The sequence below is a fragment of the Caretta caretta genome, chromosome 10 (assembly GCF_965140235.1).
Source record: "Caretta caretta isolate rCarCar2 chromosome 10, rCarCar1.hap1, whole genome shotgun sequence".
In the NCBI taxonomy this organism is placed as follows: domain Eukaryota; kingdom Metazoa; phylum Chordata; order Testudines; family Cheloniidae; genus Caretta; species Caretta caretta.
In genome coordinates, this window is record NC_134215.1 from 17899978 (window position 1) to 17918742 (window position 18765).

Here is an 18765-nt window from a genome sequence, read left to right on the forward strand (position 1 = left end):
ATCCGGTCCTTCAGACGTTTTAATCCGGCCCTCGAGCTCCTTCCGGGGAGCAGGGTTGGGGGCTTGCTCCATGCAGCTCCCAGAAGCAGGGGCAGGTCCCTGCTCTGGCTCCTACACGTGGGGCAGCCAGGGGGATCCACACGCTGTCCCCACCCCAAGTGCCGCCCCTGCAGCTCCCGTTGGCCAGCAAACAGGTCCAATGGGAGCTGCAGGGGCGGTGCCTGCGCAGATCCACCTGGCTGTGCCTCCCCATAGGAGCCAGAGAGGGTGCATGCCACTGTTTCTGGGAGCTGCTTGAGGTAAGTGCCATCCAGAGCCTGCATCCCTAACCCCCTGCCTCAGCCCTGATCCCTCTCCTGCCCTTCAAACCCCTCGGTCCCACCCTCCTGCATCCCAGGGCCTGCACCCCCAGCAGAGCACTCATCCCCCCCCCACCTGCACTCCAGCCCAGAGCCCCCTCCTGCACCCTGAACTCCTCATTCTGGCCCAAACCTAAAGCCCTCACCCCCTCCTGCACTCCAACCCCCAATTTCATGAGCATTCATGGCCCACCATACAATTTCCATACCCAGATGTGGCCCTCAAGCCAAAAAGTTTGCCCACCACTGCTATGGAGTATTGCATGCAAGGATCTGTAGTTTTGGGTGGGGTGGGGTGGAGGCTGTGCTGTGCTTCTGACTTAAATGTGAAGGTGACTCCCATTTTATATCAGGTGTAGGGAGTCTTGTTTCCTATGCTGTTATTCCCAGAATCACCCAGATTCATAGGTGCTGGAACTAGGGGTGTGGGGCATGCCACCGCAGCCCCTGACTTGAAGTTCCATCATATACAAGGTTTGAAGTGTGGGTCAATGGCTCTCAGCACCCCCACTATGCAAATTGTTCCAGCACTCCTGGGCTTATTTTCAATGGAATCTGTGCAAAGGTCCTAATAACACTTCAAGGGTCCTGAAATCATCACCATCTTTCACAGCATCACAGTAAAGTTCAAGTAGGGTGTCACCATACTGCATTTGAGAGGAGATGATATTTTGATAGACATGGTGTTAACATGTCAATGCAGCCTTCAGACAGAGACATCATTCACACTCCAGTTTTACCCTTTCACACAAGTCATCAGGCCGTCAGACTTTCTCTAAAATGTCATCACTTCTGTCTGTTCTGCAGCCCTGGGTACAGCCAGCTGCTAAAGTGTTTAGCAATCAGGCATGAGGCAGGTGGGTTTGAAAAACACACAGCTGCTGCACTAGCTCAGGCTAAGTCTGCTTAGGTTTGTAGAAACATTGGGGGAGGTAAGCATAGAGGCTAATAGTTATCATTAGTAGCAAGAGCCTTACATCAAGTACTACTTTAACTCTCTGAGGCTGCTTTTTTAAATCTTAAAATAACACAGAATGTGTCAAAAAATTTTAAATACTTTTCTGAACCACTTAATTAATCATAAATTATTTCAGTCCTATATGTGTCTGGCTGGTTTTGTCAGGATACAGCCAGCATTATGACCAACTCTAGGCCGATTACGTTGTGGCTTCAATGAGCCAGGCATTACTTGAACTAATACCTGAGCTATTCCCAACATCTGTTGATGCAGGAGAAGATGAAAACTCATGACAAAGTCAGTCATAATCCAAGAAAAACTGTATCAGTGTCTGCAGCATCACCTGCATCACCCTAGTTACTAAATGCAGAATTATTATAGGCACTGGATTGCCAAAGTTACAAAATCCAAGTATACCAACCACAATATATTTTTCCTAGAATAAACTAAATTGATGGCCAAACCCTGAGAATACTAGCCAGACATCCATAAATGGCTAATTAAATGGAATTTTATCATGACTCTTCAAAGGCACAAATAGGAATTATTCCATCTCTCAAGATTGTTGTTTCTCTTAAAGCTACACCTGCGGAAATCAAATGATTGTATGATAATCTCAGCTTTTAAGTATAAAAAGTAAGTTTTTAGCCCTCACAATTGTAGAGGAAAGTTTGAAAACATGAACAGGGTGCCCCCCTACAGATGCAGGAAACAGAAAACAAAAAGAAGCCAAAGTGCATTTTTTTATCACGATTTTAAGTTGTTCTGGTGTTTTCTTTTGGCATGCTTGACTTATGATTTATTGAACATTAGGAGTTGGCCGCAAGATTCCCCCTTTGCACCTTTGAACATCCCCCTCTAGACACTTCCAGCAGAGTCTGAGCAGACTCACGCTCTCTCAGTGCTGGTGCGATCACACAAGCCACCATCAGACAGTGCCACGTCACTCCCCCAGATTCTGTCAGACTGTGTTTGAGGATTGGCTGACGGATATAGGTGTGGCGAGCGCTGGATGGTGATTGGCTGGCGATTGCCAATGGCTGCTGTTGACCGGCAGACGGCGGAGAGCCGTTGGCGGTTGGAAATCGATTGCCGGATGCTGATTGGCTGGTCGGTAGCAGTGAGGGTGATTGTGTGATCACGGCCCTGGCTCGGACCGGCAGCTCGTGAGGGGGGTTTCCCCATCCCCTCTCCCGCCGCTATGCTGGGCACCTTCACGACGCTGCTGGGGGCGCTGCTGGTGCTGAGCCGCAGCCCGGTGCTCTCCTGCCTGCTCACGTGCGGCCTCTACCTGGCGCTGCGGCTCTTCAGCCTGGAGCCCGTCTCCCTGCCGCGGGCCCAGCACATTCTGCAGCCCCGCGGCACCGCCGCCCGCATCGCCCACCGCGGCGGCGGGCACGACGCGCCCGAGAACACGCTGGCGGCCATCAGACAGGTCAGCCACCGGGACCCCCCCCCCCCGCGGGCCTCTGGGACACCCCCCCCCCGGGGGGACCTCTGGGATGCCCCCCTCGAGCCCCTCCCCCTGCTAGCACACCCCTACCTTCTTCTTACTGAGCCTGCTGCACCCCTCGCTCTGCCTGCCCCCAGGAGTGCTCCCCGCCCCCAGAGGTATTGCTCCGTGGGGACCCTGTCCTTTGGGAGACCCCACCCCTTCCAGGAATCACCTGGCCCACCCAACTGACCCTGAGGCCCTTGCCTTAATCTTGGGACAGGACCCCCAGGAGCCCTGTCCCTTTGGGTGCTAGGAGTTACTGTTCTTCACCCCCTGGACCATCTACTTTTCCTCAGTCCTTGGCTTCCCTGCCCCCCTTTCCTCCCATAGCGGTACCTGCCAGGGCCATGGTTCCCAAACTCTTTACTAAAGCCACCCACCAGCTGCGTTTTGCCACCCACCTTTACGTCCATACACCCTCTAATCTGGCACTGCAACCTTAATCCCAGCCTGGCGGGGAGGGGAGGCCCTGGGAGTGGGGGGGTTGAAGAGTGGAGTGGTGGCAGTTCCTGTCCCATGGGGCTGGGCCCTGCTCCCCGGCGTGGCGACTTGGCACATGGGGTCACAGCGCCACTCAGGAGGAGCAGGTGGACCAAATTTGGGTGAGTGGCATTGTGGCCTAGTGCCCCTTGTATTTGGCAGGGTAGTCAGCCAAGCAGAAGTGGCATTGCCACTCCATGTACCAGGTTGCAATGCCCATAGCGGGGAGCTGGGCCCAGTGTTGCAGGACAGGAGCCCCCGTTATAGGGTGACAGGTTTCAGAGTAACAGCCGTGTTAGTCTGTATTCGCAAAAAGAAAAGGAGTACTTGTGGCACCTTAGAGACTAACCAATTTATTTGAGCATGAGCTTTCGTGAGCTCTACAGCTCACTTCATCGGATGCATACCGTGGAAACTGCAGCAGACTTTATATACACACAGAGAATATGAAACAATACCTCCTCCCACCCCACTGTCCTGCTGGTAATAGCTTATCTAAAGTGATCATCAGGTTTGGCCATTTCCAGCACAAATCCAGGTTTTCTCACCCTCCACCCCCCCACACAAATTCACTCTCCTGCTGGTGATAGCCCATCCAAAGTGACAACTCTTTACATAGTGAGTGCATAATGGGCTTATTCTCCAAACTCTTCCCTCACCTTCGTACTGGGTTGGGAGAAGTGTACGTTTGCCTAGGTCCCTGTGACCCATCGAGAACTTTATCGCAACTCACTGGGTCATGACCCACCCTTTGGGAAACACTGTTCTAGGGGTCCTCTCAGCTGGAGGTGCCTCCCAATTTGAAATAGTCAGTGGCGGGGAGAGACAGAAAATTATGGACAATATGACATTAACAGATGCAGGGCCATCCCAGCTGCTGCCAGGATGGTACCGGGGCGGGCTTTCTGCTACTTCCACAAACTCCAATTTTGGGGTCGTATTTGGAATAAATAGCTCTACTTCCCCCCTCTGCTTTCAAAGCAGCAGCAAATTAAACTGGACCAAATTCCTGTCAGTTTCACTGCCTCCCTCAGAGGTCTGAATAATAGGAACTGAAAGAGTGGTCTGGTTTCACTTGGCTGTTCTTTGAGAAAGCTATGAGCAGCAGAAATAGGTGTGTGGTAAAAACTGTATATTACTTTTTTTGCTTTTAAATCAGTTTGGCATAGTAGCGAACAGAATAATCCAGTTTTGTTTTTTCACATCCAATTCCAAATAATTCTAACAAAGAGATGCCAACAACTTAAATGGTAATTTTATAAAATGTATTAATGTCTTCGGTAAAGAATACCTTCACTTTTCAAATTATGAAAGGGAGGAAAGTGATGGTGGCGGGCACAGCTGATGTTCCTAAAACTCATGCTTTGGGGTTTCAGCCAGCAACCCCCCAGTGGCTAGGATGGGATTTTTCCCTCCCAGTGTATTCTGGGAGGTTTATCTCCTCCTTCTGAAGCATCAGGGATGGACACAGCTGGAGATTGGACACTGGGCAGGGTGGGCCAGGGCTCTGACCTGGCACTGAGTATTCTGTCTCTTTCAGATGTGTAGCTGGCTGGTTCTTGCTCAGGTGCCTCAGGTCTAACTGATTCACATATGTGGATTAGGAAGGAATTTTCCACCAGGTCAAATCTGCAGCGACCTTGAGGTGTTTTTACTTTCGTCTGCAACATGTGGGTCACTTGCTGAAATTCTCTGGGTGTACCTCATTTAATCATTTCTGTGCCACTGCAGTGGCCTCAAGCACTGATGCACCTCAGTCCCTCCTGTCCTCAGCCTGTGGCAGAGAATAGTTTAATCTCCTGTGGGTCTCATTTACTTGGTCTCATTTCCATTGCTGGATTTAGTGTGTGGGTGCTGTTGGTGGCCTGTGATATGGTGGTCAGACTAGATGATCTAGTGGTCCCTTCTGGCCTTACACTGTGTGACTGACTATATTTTTGTTTTAAAATTTTAATAGCAAAATTTATTTATAGGAATATCTGCAGGGAGTACACATCACCAGAAATCAAATCATAGCAGTAAAATTCCACAACAATCAAAATGTCAACACTTACTGTTTTTCCATTTTTAAAAATCATAAACAAATTGTTGCCTGAAATCAAGCAAAAGATTGTAATTAAAGGTGTTATAAACAAATAAAAGACTACAAGCAAATGGGAGTGATTAGTGCAAACTAATCAACAAACCATAGTGATTAAGTAGAGCAGCTAAAACCAAACAGAAACAACAGGGGAATTATTATGTACATACTTGTGAATCATTGTGTAAATATAGTAACCAACTGTTGCCCAAGACACTCCAGAGCAAACTTGGTACACAACAGAATGAATTTGGAAATTACAGGGTAGATGCTGTTTACTATTCTAACGTCAGTGTTGTTCAGCTACTCAGGCTACACTTCTCCCCAAGGAGATAAAGGGAAGAAAATTCTGGAAATGTCAGTCATCAAACTCTTCTTGCTAAATATCTCAAAACATCTCTGTGACTGAGCTACCATATCCTGTAAATATAAGCCCAGCACCATTTAAGTGCTGAAAACAGGAGATCTGTACAAAAGGCATATCTTTCTGGGAATGGGGAAGAAAAGGGATGAGCAAAAGAAGGGAAGATGGACTAGTCAAGAGCAAAAACTATGCATGCTTTCCACCCTCTGTATTGTAAAAATTCAGTTTTAGGATGTCTTGGGCTAGTCATTCTCTAATTCTGTAAGGCCTGTCCTAAGATTGGGCAAGTACTATAAAACAAGAAGATAAAACAGGATCATTCTAGATCAAGGGTATTCAACTTTTCATTGTGTGGACCACCTTCCTACTTAATCATAATCTTGCCTCGTCTCCTTGATGACTGTTGTATAAAAGTTGTATGTGTACAGTTAACATTAAGATCCAGGTAGCTCTCTGATTTTATGAACTTGCAAGTGTACAATAGAAACTGATCCCACTATCTCCCAGTATTGTGGAGAAGGGTACAAATTCCAATCACTTACCCACAGGCAGCTAAAACTTGTAATCTAGTAGTCCATCTTGAAAACAGTGTTCTGATTTTCTGGTTTTGATCTTGTCTCAAATAAATTTAAAATAATTTTTTTGCAGATATGATTATCTGAAGTTAGACTCTCACTTTTATTCTCTTGTTTTCATAAAATCAAGTGGGATTTGATTAAATTTGTCTTTGTTTTCATGTCAATCAGAATGCTCCTGCCACCACTATCTTGAAACTGAGATTATGTAATTTATTTCAAATTCAAGTAAAAATTACCAGATGATATAAAGCTTGTTCACAAAGTTGCTGGGTTCCCCCCCCCCTCCCCGCCCAAGGAGGGAGAATGGGAATCTCTTCCATTTTAATTTTACAATAGAAATGTTTAAGATCTCAAATACTGTATTGGATGAAGGGATTAATTCAATCTATCATCAGAGAAAGAAATATGGTATGAAGTCTATATTTAAAATACCTGGTATTTGATAGACTAGGAATTTTTTTCAGGGGAGAAAAAAAGCCACAGTGAGGGATCCTTTTCCTCTGCTGTTAATAACAGTTGCCCCATGTCATGCCTGCTATGCGTGGTAGAAAAGTAAGTTGCCAAATTCTCTTCTATTACATATCTTGGTTACTTGGCCCAAGATAATTGGTTTCCACCTTAACTCAGCCAAATTCCCACAAGCCTGGACTGCTTCCCAATTAAGATCCATTGCCCTGACTAATTTTATCCTGATAGGATAAATCCATCTAATTTATTTACTGTGGCTAGGCCATGGGTAACCAGGACATCACCAGCTGGCTGTGGGGTAGAGATAGGGTTGAGTTCCTTCCCTTCATGTGTATTTTGCTCAGCAATTTACCATTTGAAGTATAGGACATATCTTCATATTAGATCTATAAATACAGGCCTCATAAGAATTTAGCTAAAGCCCACTGTGTTTTGTGGGCTGACAAATCTTAGAGAATATAGTAGCCTGGCATCTGTATTAGAATACAAAGTAAGCATTGTAGCACCCACCTTTATATTTAAATAGTTTTTGTCTTTCTTTTTTGTTTTAAAGGCAGCTAAGAATGGAGCCACAGGCGTGGAGCTAGACCTTGAATTCACTGCAGATGGCATTCCCATTCTAATGCATGATGATACAGTAGAAAGAACAACTGATGGGTCTGGGAGTTTACGTGACTTTACGTTTGAAGAAATTAGGAAGCTTAATCCATCTGCAAAACATAGACTATGGTAAATGATCAGCAACAGTCTACTAGTACTTCTACTTGTTTCTGAAAATGTTTCTACAGTACCAAAACAACCATCATAAATAAAATTTGACTTTGACCCATCTGTGACTAAAAACCCCTTGAAACTTTCTAACACACACGTGGTGCCTCCTACCCATGTTGGAAGCAGATCAGAATCTGTCTCCTTGCCCCTTCTTGGAGTGGGAACCATGAAGCAGAACTGAATGATTTTGATTTTAAGGATGAGATTCTCCAACATCTAATGCATAAGCAGTGTCAACCTCAAATTAATCTTGACCAAACGCTTTTTAGGACAGGGTTTGGTCTGAAAAACACTTGATATATTGGGACTATTGCTACTTTTCAAAGCTTACTGGGGTAGCTATTTCTAAAGTAAATTTTATTGACACATCTCTTGATTAGATTTGTTTATTTAAATGATCATTTGTATCTTTGTATGAATGGTGGGATGACTCATTTTTTCTAAAACATAAGGGTTAAACTGTTGGAAAGGAATTACTTGGAGTTCTAAGAACGTCTCAGATAAGACCTTTGATCTTGACATAAGGTGCTAATTATTTCCATTCTTGCAAAATGTAGGCAAAGAAATATATACACTTGCTGGAATATATACAAGAAGAAGTCTCCTAAAATGTTACTGTGAATGATTTTTTTTTTTTTTTGAGGGATCTCCATTAGTTTATACATTTGGTGTTTTTAATTTAATATACTCTACACCTCGGCACAGTTCAAATGGAATCTTTCCTTCCTCTTTGTTCTTGGAGTTCTCCTGGATTGGGTGCGTTCCACTGAACTTTTCATACCTTTCTGTAGGAGAGATTTCCGTGGTGAAAAAGTACCAACTTTGAAAGAAGCCGTTATGGAATGTATGCATTATAACCTCATTATCTACTTTGATGTCAAAGGCCATGCAAATCAGGTATTTTTGCTAAGAATGCTTCACTCACCATTTCATTGGATTGCTCCCATTGAAGTCCATGGCACTACTCCCTTTAACTTCAGTGAGAGAGGTCTTGGGTCTGTTTTTGCAGAAAGTTAAGTTTGGTTTTATAAAACTGAGACAACTTTTTCATGCTTTATTCTTTCCATTCCATTGAACAAGGACGCTGACAAGCGTAATTAGAACATGGCTCACTGGCATGTTGGGCTCTGGTAATGTCACAAGCATGCACTGAATCTAAGTGAATGAATAACTGTGTCCTCCCTGCCACCTAGTTGTGTGGAAGAAGAGAAATCACGATGGGCTATCCTGCTTGTCTGTAGTAGTTAGCATCATGACATGGGGTACTTTTGGTAGGTAATGGTTGGCTTGTTCATAAACTGTATAGTTTTTCTCTGACATGATATATAGAAAAAAAGTTTTCTTTCAAAACCAAACCACAGTTAATGCTGCAAATGTTTTATAGCAATAGACCTTGTCAGGGGTGTGTATCTCTTAGCACACTTCCTGGCTATTGAAAGCATTCTGCCTGAGGCATGCACAGTATGATAAATACTGTACATCCTTCTATGCTGCAGTCTATGAATGTTGCATAACAAACAATGTCTATGGACCTTGAGCTGTAGACAAACTTAAATGCTGCTTTCCTCCTTCCCCTTTCTAATTCCAACCCCCCAGGAAAAACAACAACGCACTTTAGTGCGGTCTTTCTGTATCCTAATGAACTCTTTAAACTACAATGTACCTTCTATGTATTTATCTTTCATTGATAGGCAGTTGATGCCCTAAAACTCCTCTATCTGGAATATCCTCGTTTGTACAACAGTAGCATTGTCTGCTCTTTCATACCAGAGATAGTCTATAAGGTAAAACTTACTAAAGGTTTATTTTGTTTTTTTAGTTTTATGTACACCACGTCACAATCACTGTAATACGATGAGTATGCTGTTGTGGAGAAGTGCAACTCCAGAGTACATGGGGATCATTCTTAAGTAATTAAGAACACACTTAAAAGTCGGTGTTGAAATGAGGGGAGGACTGGGGTATTCGATTCTCAATCCTCATATACCCCCACTCACCATTGCCACCTTGTCAGACCCTTCCATACTGATTAGATAAATCTTGAATAACTCCCCCTCCCCTAAGAATTACACTGGTAAAGGTTCATTAGCTTAAAATTGACACTAAGTGATATTGACACTGAGGTGCCAAGGTATCTATTAACAGATTACACTGGTGTCAGATTATTATAGAAGTTTAGTATATATTCAAATAAATTGTCTCCTAATTCCCATTATTTGTCATTCCCTTCCTCCGTGTGCATGGTTCCCTTGCTCAGCTATTTCCCCTCCCTTCTTACCTTACAGAATCATAGGCATTCCTGAATTTTTCTCTATTTTTGTCCTCCTCCTTTGAGTCTTTCCCTTTTGTTCCATATTTTCCTACTTTCCTTGCTTCTTCCTTTGCTATCTCGTTGTCTCAGCTACTTCCCCTTCCCAATCCCTTGTTGCTTTACTGTCCTTCCATCCATTCTTCTGCTTCAAGCTCAGTGGTAAAGTGAAATTAACAACACACTTGAAGCAAGATACTAGTACTGCTTTGTGTATTGTTAATTTCATTTTACTGCTTGCTCTGCAACAGGATGGGGTGGAGCTGAAATTAAACATGCCTGCACTGATGCATAAGTCCCTGGCTAAGAGATTGGTAACAATGGGGACCTGTGTGAAGTATGAGGGTCAGTTTTTTGTGTTTGTTTTTTTTTAATTAAGATTTTTAGTAACTTTCTATTTGTATTAATACCTTATTAAAGTTAAAAAATAGTTAATTCTAACTCCTCATTTTCCATTTATGCTGTTTGTTATTTTGCATGCTTCACTAAGCTTGGCTAGTGAAGATAGATTTGTTCACACTCTACCTCCTGCACTAGCAGGATGTTGCAATGTTTGGGATGTAAGCCGTGCAAGGAAACGTCCAGGTCTAAACATTTAAATAGCATGAAAACACTTTTCTTGGGTCTTATAAAACAATATCAGTGTTGGGCTTATGCTACTTAATAGCAGTCAAGAGCCTCAAGTTAAATAGCTGAAATTCAGTTTCCTCTGTTTACTTGTGAGGCCTCGGTTTAGGGTTAGAGGATTGCTCTGTAACAGCTGATGACATCACAAGGTATTACCTGAAACAGGCTCTTTAGTAAGTGTAGGGGAAACTGCATTAATATAAATGCACTGGCAAATTTGAACTATTAAACCGCTTTCCATTAATGATTTGGGATATTAAGATAAAATTCTTTATTAAGGCTTTGCATTTCATCTGTGTGTATAATAAAATAAATAAATGATAGAACACAGACCAGTTATAATTATGTGGCAATCTGTAGGTCCTAGTTATTAGAAAAATTGAAGACACTAAGTTTCAGAAACTGCTCTTTGAAACTCCGTATTTGGTAGTGTTAAATTGGCATTTGCTGAAGTGATTTTCAATACAGTTCAGTCTGTTTAATTTAAACACAGCTTAGTCAGTGAGAACACACTGGGTCAAACAACCTTTAGAGAATTTACAAACTGGTCTAGATGAATCACAGAATATCAGGGTTGGAAGGGACCTCAGGAGGTCATCTAGTCCAGCCCCGTGCTCAAAGCAGGACCAATCCCCAACTAAACTGTGTAGCCTCCTAAACAGCATGCTAAGCTGTATTTATTCAGAGACTAAAGTTGTACACTTGTCAGTATCTGCATGTCAACCATTAACTTCTAGCAAGTCAAAGTTTGAGACTAAGAACCCTACCTTACCTTCCTTGCACACAGATAACTCCCATTGACTTAAATGGGAGTCTTGTGTGCACAAGCAATGTAGGATTCAAGCCTTAACATAAGTGTCACTTGTTCAATAAAGGGATTACCAAGGGAAACAATACAAGCAGTTACAATAAATAGTTTCAAAACCAGGTTAAACAACATCTTGGAGGAAAAAGAACTCTGCTAGAACTGCAAATTCACAAACTAGTGCCTCTCATCCCTTCATCTTCAAATGTTCCTGTTTGCAAATCAGGTAATAATTCAAATCCATCCATCTAATCTAGAGTGTAGCCCTGGCAATTTGGCATCATCTGCTAAGTACAACTTTCTCACCTTGGTCTTCCAGATGAGGCAATCTGATAGGAATGTTGTTACAGCGTTAACACACAGGCCCTGGAGCCTTAGTCATTTTGGAGATGGGAAGCCTCGTTTTGATTGCTTTTGGAAGCATTATGGATATATGATGATGGACATCATTCTGGACTGGAGCTTGCACAACTTCTTGTGGTACCTGTGTGGGGTTTCAGCTTTCCTCATGCAGAAAAATTACATTTCACAGTAAGTGTCGAAACATACATTTTCAGGAGGAGCTAACGTATCCAGAGGTAATCGTGTAATAAAATAGGGAGGAAGAGGTAAAGTGAGACCATGATTTAGAAGAGTCTGATGTACACGAACACCAGAATCTCTAGTGAGCGTACTGTGTGCTGTTTTAAACAGGTCTCCTCTTCAATAATATATGCAATTTATTTTTTCATATTTATAATCTGTCCTCCCCATTCATATTTTTACCCCCAGTGCTACACCTTAAGTTAAAATAAAAGAGGGAAATTTGTTGCTGTTGCCTGTTTGTAAAGAGATATTGTAGAAAGGTGGAATGTGGTCACTGCAGAGCAGGTAGTCAATAGGCAGACCGTAGGCCAAATCCAGACCTCCAGATGTTTTTGAACAGACAAAGAAGTCTTAAGTACTTATTATCATTATTACTGTTTTTTCTGGCATCTGGACCTTGACTATACTTGAACCTAGAAATGTGGACCTTTTAAAAAAAAAAATAGACTACCCCTGCTGTGGAGAATGTATATTGTATAGGAAAGCTATTTGTTTTAGCCTGTGTTCATGGTAGTCTTGGTGTTCTCCTAACAGCATCTTTGTTCTTTACAGAGAGTATGTGAGGCAGTGGTCTTCACGAGGCGTTCAAGTGGTTGGCTGGACAGTGAACACATTTACAGAAAAAATGTACTATGAGACCATCCTTGAGACCAGCTACATCACAGACAGCTTGGTAGAGGACTGTGATCCTCACTATTAGACTTATGCTGTATGGGACTCTTAAATATGCCATCCTGGTTCAGGCAGATCAGAGTTCAGCACCAGAGGGCTCCAAAAATGCAGATGAAGCTGCTTACATAGGTTGGGTTTTTTGCTTGTACTGTATGATTGGATCTTTAATCACAGCAAACCCTTCTGTCACACTACTAGACAGAGGCTGAGTCACAATCAGCATTAGTGCTGGGGAGAAATGTTGTGTGCCTCTATCAGTTTTGATCAAATGATTTGGTAACCAGTAGTACAGGCAGGTGGCTTATAAGTCATCTAATCAAACTGTTTCTTTACTTGATGTAACCCTTGATTTTAAGTCGCCAGCAGCTTTTGAAGGCCTAATTTTAAATTGTAAATTAAACAATCTGCTCCTCAAATAAGTAATAGTGGGGTGTACCTCTACCGCAATCTTAAGAGCAGATGGTAGGTGTATTCCCATACCATAACTTTGAATACAATATGGTCAGTTAATGTAGAAGTGAATTATTTTCACTCTCTAACAGGCTGAAAAGGATGGATATTCTGTACTCTTACAGTATGGAGAGACTATAGGTGTCTCTGTTCTGGGCAAATACTGCACTAAAACCTTGTGGGTAAACTTTTACTTCAGTCTTAAACTTGACCTTAAAAAGGGGTGAGGGAGGTTAGAAAGGTTCTTCCTCCTGATGATGCTATCGCTGAATCATTATTCCTAAACAGAGGCTGTGGAGCTGCTGTTAGCCATAGGCTAAGCAGTAGCTGAAACACTTCTTTTGTTTTGTTGTTGCTGCTAAATTGTTTACACAGATAAAGGGATAGAAGGGCTTTGTGACGGGGTTCCCACACCACTCATGGCACAGCCTCCTGGCCACTATGGGGAGTAGCTCTGCCAGGTGCTGTACCCTCCTCAGCACTCGCTCTACCCATCTTCTCTCAGCCTGCAGCATCTTCTGGTTTGTGGCTTGGCTCTCCGGCCAGGTCACTCAGTTCCTCCCTTTCCAGGGAAATCACAGTCCTTCTAGACCAGCTGTCTGTCTGATGTCTCCAGTGCTCTGTGTCACTACCCAGTGGCTGGTAGGGGAACCCAGGCCCGCCCTCTACACTGGGTTCCAGCCCAGGGACCCTATAACATGCAGCCAAGGCCTGTACTGTGCTAGCCCTTGTTGCTGTTTTCCTGGGCTTCTTCCTACAACCTTCCTCCTCACAGGAATACTGCAGACTACCTCCCTGTAGCCCCTTCTACTCTCAGCTTATAGAGGCCCCTCCTGTTCCTGCCCAGCTGGGCCTGGTTTAATGAACCCCTGCTCCCTAGCTCCTCCTGCAGATGAAGCCTGGGGAGTTAATTGGCCTGCCTGGTCATCTTCACCCCTTCCAGTCCTGTGCAGGGTGGACATCCCATCACATACTCTGTTCCTCCGGCCTACAACCCACAGGGCTGTGGTGGCCTCCTGCCCTGCATTTCCCTGAGCTGTGTCCGCAGGTCATCCCTCTCTTGTTCAGTCTCCTCCACCAGGAGACACAAATTATGCTGGTCGTCCGGGGCAATCCTAAACTTTTCCTTTTGGAACTCCAGATCTTCTTCAGCTATTCACAGGGCTTGCTCTGCTACTGCTAGCTTCCCCTATAGCTCCTTCACTTGCCCCCACGGGCTCCCTCAGGCTTTGAGTTCCCACCATAATTTGCTCTGCTTCAGTGTTCGTTCCTATGTGTGTGGGCCCTCTCCACCCCAGTCATCTGTTAACCTCCTTACTACCTCCTCTTGGGTGTGTGGGATGACCACCTGCCGGCTCCATAGTGATTGCCGCTGTCTCTATTCTGACAGTCTCTGGCATGCTTTGGTCCCTGGACACCCCCTCTTTATTATCTATTTCACTGGAGTCTATGAAATACCCCTTTGCTATCCCGCCCTTTCTTAAGAGGGCAGTGCCCCCTTATATGGCCAAGCTCACAACACCCAAAGCAAACTCTTTGAGTTGTGTTAGCAGTAGTCTTCCAATTGGCCTTCTTTTGTCCAGCCCCTTCTCCTGGGCTAGTCTTCACCTCATAGCTCATATGTGGGCATCCCTTCTTACTCCTGGGGGGATTCTGCGCTAAAATATTCAAAATTCTGCAGCAAAAAATTCTGCATACTTTGTCAAAATAATGCAATAAAATCACACCAGTTTCAATTGTTTTGGTGATTTTATTTCAACTACAATACAGAAAAATCACAATACTGTTATTCAGCATTTCCTAAACACATGAAAGTTAAGTTACAAACACTCGGTAGCTAATACCCTGCATTCCAGTTATAATCCTAGATTTTCATTTAAATTACATTGCAGAACACCAAACAGGAAAGAAAAGAAAAGTAGAATGTCATTTTAAATTGCTCAGACTTTCACACATGAAAATCATACAGTTTTGCTAATCATCGTTCTGGACCTGGCTGGGTACTTTGGGAAGGGGCTTGGTTCTGATTGTCCTGACATTTTATTGACTGTTTGGTAAATGTTTTATTTGCTCTCAGTCATAAATCCTGAGCTGTAACCTAACCCCACTGTGCCACTTTGGCACAGGAAAAAAGTGAGCACATAGATCTTCCTCGCTGCAGATTCCCTTACTGTCATTTATAATAAGGCTCCTTTATATCACTCTGGCAATGTAGGGGCCTTAAAACTTTCACAGGTTTTATGCTCCTGGGGGAATTGACTGAGAACGGGAACAGTTAACTAATAATAGTGACATTAACATTGTCAGGCTGCTACATTTCTGCCTCAGAGAATGAGATCAATTAACCATCAGCAGCAACTTTAACAGTGTTACTAACTACACAGTCAGGCTGCTAGGGCCTCAGAGAATGAATCAATTCACTGAGGCAGGGCTGCTACATTTGTGCCCCTAGCCTACCTCCTGCAGAATAAAAAGCCCTACCCTTCCATGCCAGTGAGCTGCAGTAGCAAGGGAGAGGGACAGTCTCTCTCAGTGGCACACACATATGCCCAGCCTCCCTCCCTCCCACCCGCCATGGTGATCACGCATGCCTAGCCTCCTCTTCCCCCGCCCCCCAAGGCTGCGCCAGGACGCTGGAACAGATGCGCTACTGGGGAAGAGGCATGTGTTCCCCAGCAGATTTTTTTTTTTGTTGCATTTTTCTGCACAGGGGGCACAGAAAAATGCAGGCCATATGAATTGTGCACCCCCACAGGGGCACAGAATCCCCCCAGAAGTACCTTGTGTAGCCCAGCAAAACATGCCCCTCCTTTTCCTATCCCCACAGGTAGGACTCTTTAGGGCTTTGTTTTCCTGCCTTCTGGGTGAGGCTTCTTGTCCCTGTAGAGGTAGGGGCATTTCCTTTTTTAGGCATATGTAGGCATAAGACTGCTTTGGCTAGCCTCTGGCCTCCTTGCCCTGGCACCTCCCTTCCAATCTCATTCCCTGCAGCCTCTACTAATTTCTTCCCACAGGACCTTAAATAAATACAGGTGCTGTTCAGCCAGCTGTGTCAAATAGTCTTGCAGGTACCCATGTGCCTCCCACTGCCTCTCTTGGTTCTCCAGCACTTGCCTCAGCTGGATCTGTCCCTGCTTTTTGTCAGTCCTCTTCTGCAGGGGTACCGACTCTAGAGTCCAGTCTGGGAGGTTACAAGTGCTCTCTGCAAAAAAGGCTTCTGTGTACTGTGGCTCCATTGTCCCCTCTTTCTGTTATGGCTCTCCACGCGTGCTTGTATGGGTGTGAACACCTTATGCATTCCTTTACAGTCCGCTCAGGTCTCTCAACCTCCCCTTGTATCTGGGTCAATTGTTGCAGAGTCTTTCACACAGGGCCTTGTATCGGGGTGACTCTTTGCCTGGCCACTTGTGACTGGGTTCCTTCACCGCTCGTGGCCATCCTGGGGATTAGTTCTGTCAGGTGCTGTGCCATCCTCAGTGCTCTTTCTACCTGTCGTCTCTCAGTCTGTAGCCTCTCTCGCTCTCGGAGTGGCAGCTTCTGGTTCAAGGCTTGGCTCTTCAGCCAGCTCTCTGAGTTCCTCCCATTCTGGGGAAATCGCAGTCCTTCTGGACCAGCTGTCCAGCTGACATCTCCAATGCCCTGTGGCTGGTAGGGGAACCCAAGCCCGCGCTCGACACTGGGTTCCAGCCTAGGGACTCTATAACATGCAGCCAGGGCGTGTATTGTCTTAGCCCTTGCTGCTGTTTCCCTGGGCTTCTTCCTACTTATCTGGGTTCACACTTCTGTAAAAATCAGAGTGGTTTAGACTTGCAATAAACAAGTCAGACAGTTCAGGGCTAGTTTATAGTGTGGCAGGTATGCATCATGTATTATGAGTAGCATCCATGAGAGTAGGTTTGATACCTTTTCTTAATGTTGTTCTTGTTATGAGTACCACTAAATGATCAAACTGGAGTAGCTGCACCCTGGGTGGAACCTGTAGCTCGAGGAGAGAATTCATGAATGGCACAGCCCTGCAAGGACGCATGTGTGGGGAGGGGATAGAACTATTGTAAAATAAGGGTGCCCAAGTATCAATTTTATGCCTTACCTCCAGGACAAAATGTCACTTCCATGTCGTTTAAAAGTAGAGAGACTTAAAACCAGACTTAAAACCAGTTGTTTACCTGCTGTTGTTGGTGACCACTGAGATGTAGCCGAATGGGCTAACTTTTAACCAATAGATGTGTGACTATGTACTTTCAGATTAAAAAGGTAATCGCATACTTGAGCATGCACGCTAGTCTCTTGCATTAGAACTCCACCTTCCCCTGTCAGCACAGATACAGCACTGCACAAGTGGCTAGTCACTTTCTTGAGACTCAGGTGGTGGGAATTGAGTAGCATTCCCTCTCAAAGCTAGGATAACAGACTGAGAGGATCAACTTTCCAATTCACTCTCTTTTGTATTTAAATGATGCCTGATACTCATATGCTACATGTCACTGTTGGGTGAAATCACTTTCTTCATAGGCTATAGCATATCTCATATGATCAATCAGGGATTAAAGTCTACCTCAATAGATTAAAGTCAGTGTTTTGTGCCCAATAACTAATTGTGTATACAGTTCTATATAGTACCACTTGACTCAGATGAAAGCTGCATGTTATATAGGAACTAAAAGTTGATTAAAGAAAGGATAGGTGCTCATGTGTGTATTACAGCAGCAGTGACTAATTGTGTACTGCATCTGTGGTAGGACAATAGATGTAAAACAAGTCCCTGCTGAGGAACTTCCATGAACTGACACAGGTTGCTTATTTTCAAGAGTTACTCTTTCTCAGCCTTACCAGCCTGTCTTCAACCTAGTCCTTGGGTCAAGCCAGCCATTGCACAGTGAATCAAAGGCTGAACTTGTAAGACATCTCCCGAAGAGTAGCATGGCTGGTAACAGTATAGACACGTATGTGCTGAATCCACTTTTAATAAAATATTCTCTTCAAGTGACAGTTTGTTCTCTTGTGTCCTTCATTCAGAGGGCTGTAGAAAACTTAACTAATGTTAAGCAGAAAGCTTCCTTTCCCCGATCCAAGTTACTAAGATGTAGCTACTTCTACATAGATTCTGCTGTAACACTTGCCTCCTCATTAACTACTCCTAGACTGAGACTAAAGAATCTGTACTAATCTTATTGTAAGGTGAGTTGGTATGAGCTATTTTGTCTGGTAGCTGTCCTTACGCTACCTTCTAATTAAAAGTCATGGAGCTGAATGCCATTAAGTGGAAAAAGACTAGTATTCTTTTCTTCTGCCATTATAAACAATGATCTTCCAAATATAGCTTGCTCAACTTAAGGTTGTCTGATGCTTTCCTCCTGAAGAAATACTTTAAAACACTGCCTATGGCACTATACCATTACTGTAGTGGACAAGATGTTGATTCTTACAGAAGCTATACCTCAGGTAAGAAGTTAATGACAGCACATAATTTGTATGACAGTCTTTTAACACAGCAGTACCCTGGCAGAGTGGAGTTGAGCATCTTTTGTAAGTGGACCGGTGCCCATATGAGCAAGATGTACGGTGGAATGAAAATATTTTCCCTTAAAGCTTCTTAAACTTTGATCAAGTAAAGCACACATAGGTTTGCTACTGTGAAGTTATCTTAAATGGGGCAAGCCTACTCAATTTTGTAATGTTAATGGTGGAGGAAAAAAAGCATCTTTCCTAGCAGGCATTAAGGTCATATACTTGAATAAATTTGGCAGTTGGGTCACAAGCTGCTG

At 44.0% G+C, this 18765-nt stretch overlaps 1 protein-coding gene across 3 annotated transcripts; it reads left to right on the forward strand.

Annotated features, from left to right (window-relative positions):
* The first annotated feature begins 230 nt into the window (after positions 1-230).
* Positions 231-17989, forward strand: GDE1 (glycerophosphodiester phosphodiesterase 1). Of its 3 annotated transcripts, none has more exons than XM_048868249.2 (6): positions 231-299; positions 7336-7511; positions 8345-8450; positions 9245-9337; positions 11613-11824; positions 12431-17989. In XM_048868249.2, the coding sequence occupies exons 2-6, from the start codon at positions 7405-7407 to the stop codon at positions 12576-12578; spliced, it is 666 nt and encodes a 221-aa protein (XP_048724206.1). In that variant the 5' UTR covers positions 231-299; positions 7336-7404; the 3' UTR covers positions 12579-17989. The 3 variants fall into 3 exon arrangements, with proteins under 3 accessions (XP_048724206.1, XP_048724204.1, XP_048724205.1); XM_048868247.2 differs by lacking the exon at positions 231-299 and adding an exon at positions 2412-2752; XM_048868248.2 differs by lacking the exons at positions 231-299; positions 9245-9337 and adding an exon at positions 2412-2752.
* The last annotated feature ends 776 nt before the right edge of the window (positions 17990-18765 follow it).

Coding starts and splice junctions, on each gene's coding strand:
- GDE1 (XM_048868247.2), top strand. CDS start 2,519: ATGCTGGGCACCTTCACGACGCTGCTGGGGGCGCTGCTGGTGCTGAGC. Junction 7,512..8,344: donor TCTGCAAAACATAGACTATG/GTAAATGATCAG, acceptor ACCTTTCTGTAG/GAGAGATTTCCGTGGTGAAA. Junction 11,825..12,430: donor CAGAAAAATTACATTTCACA/GTAAGTGTCGAA, acceptor TGTTCTTTACAG/AGAGTATGTGAGGCAGTGGT.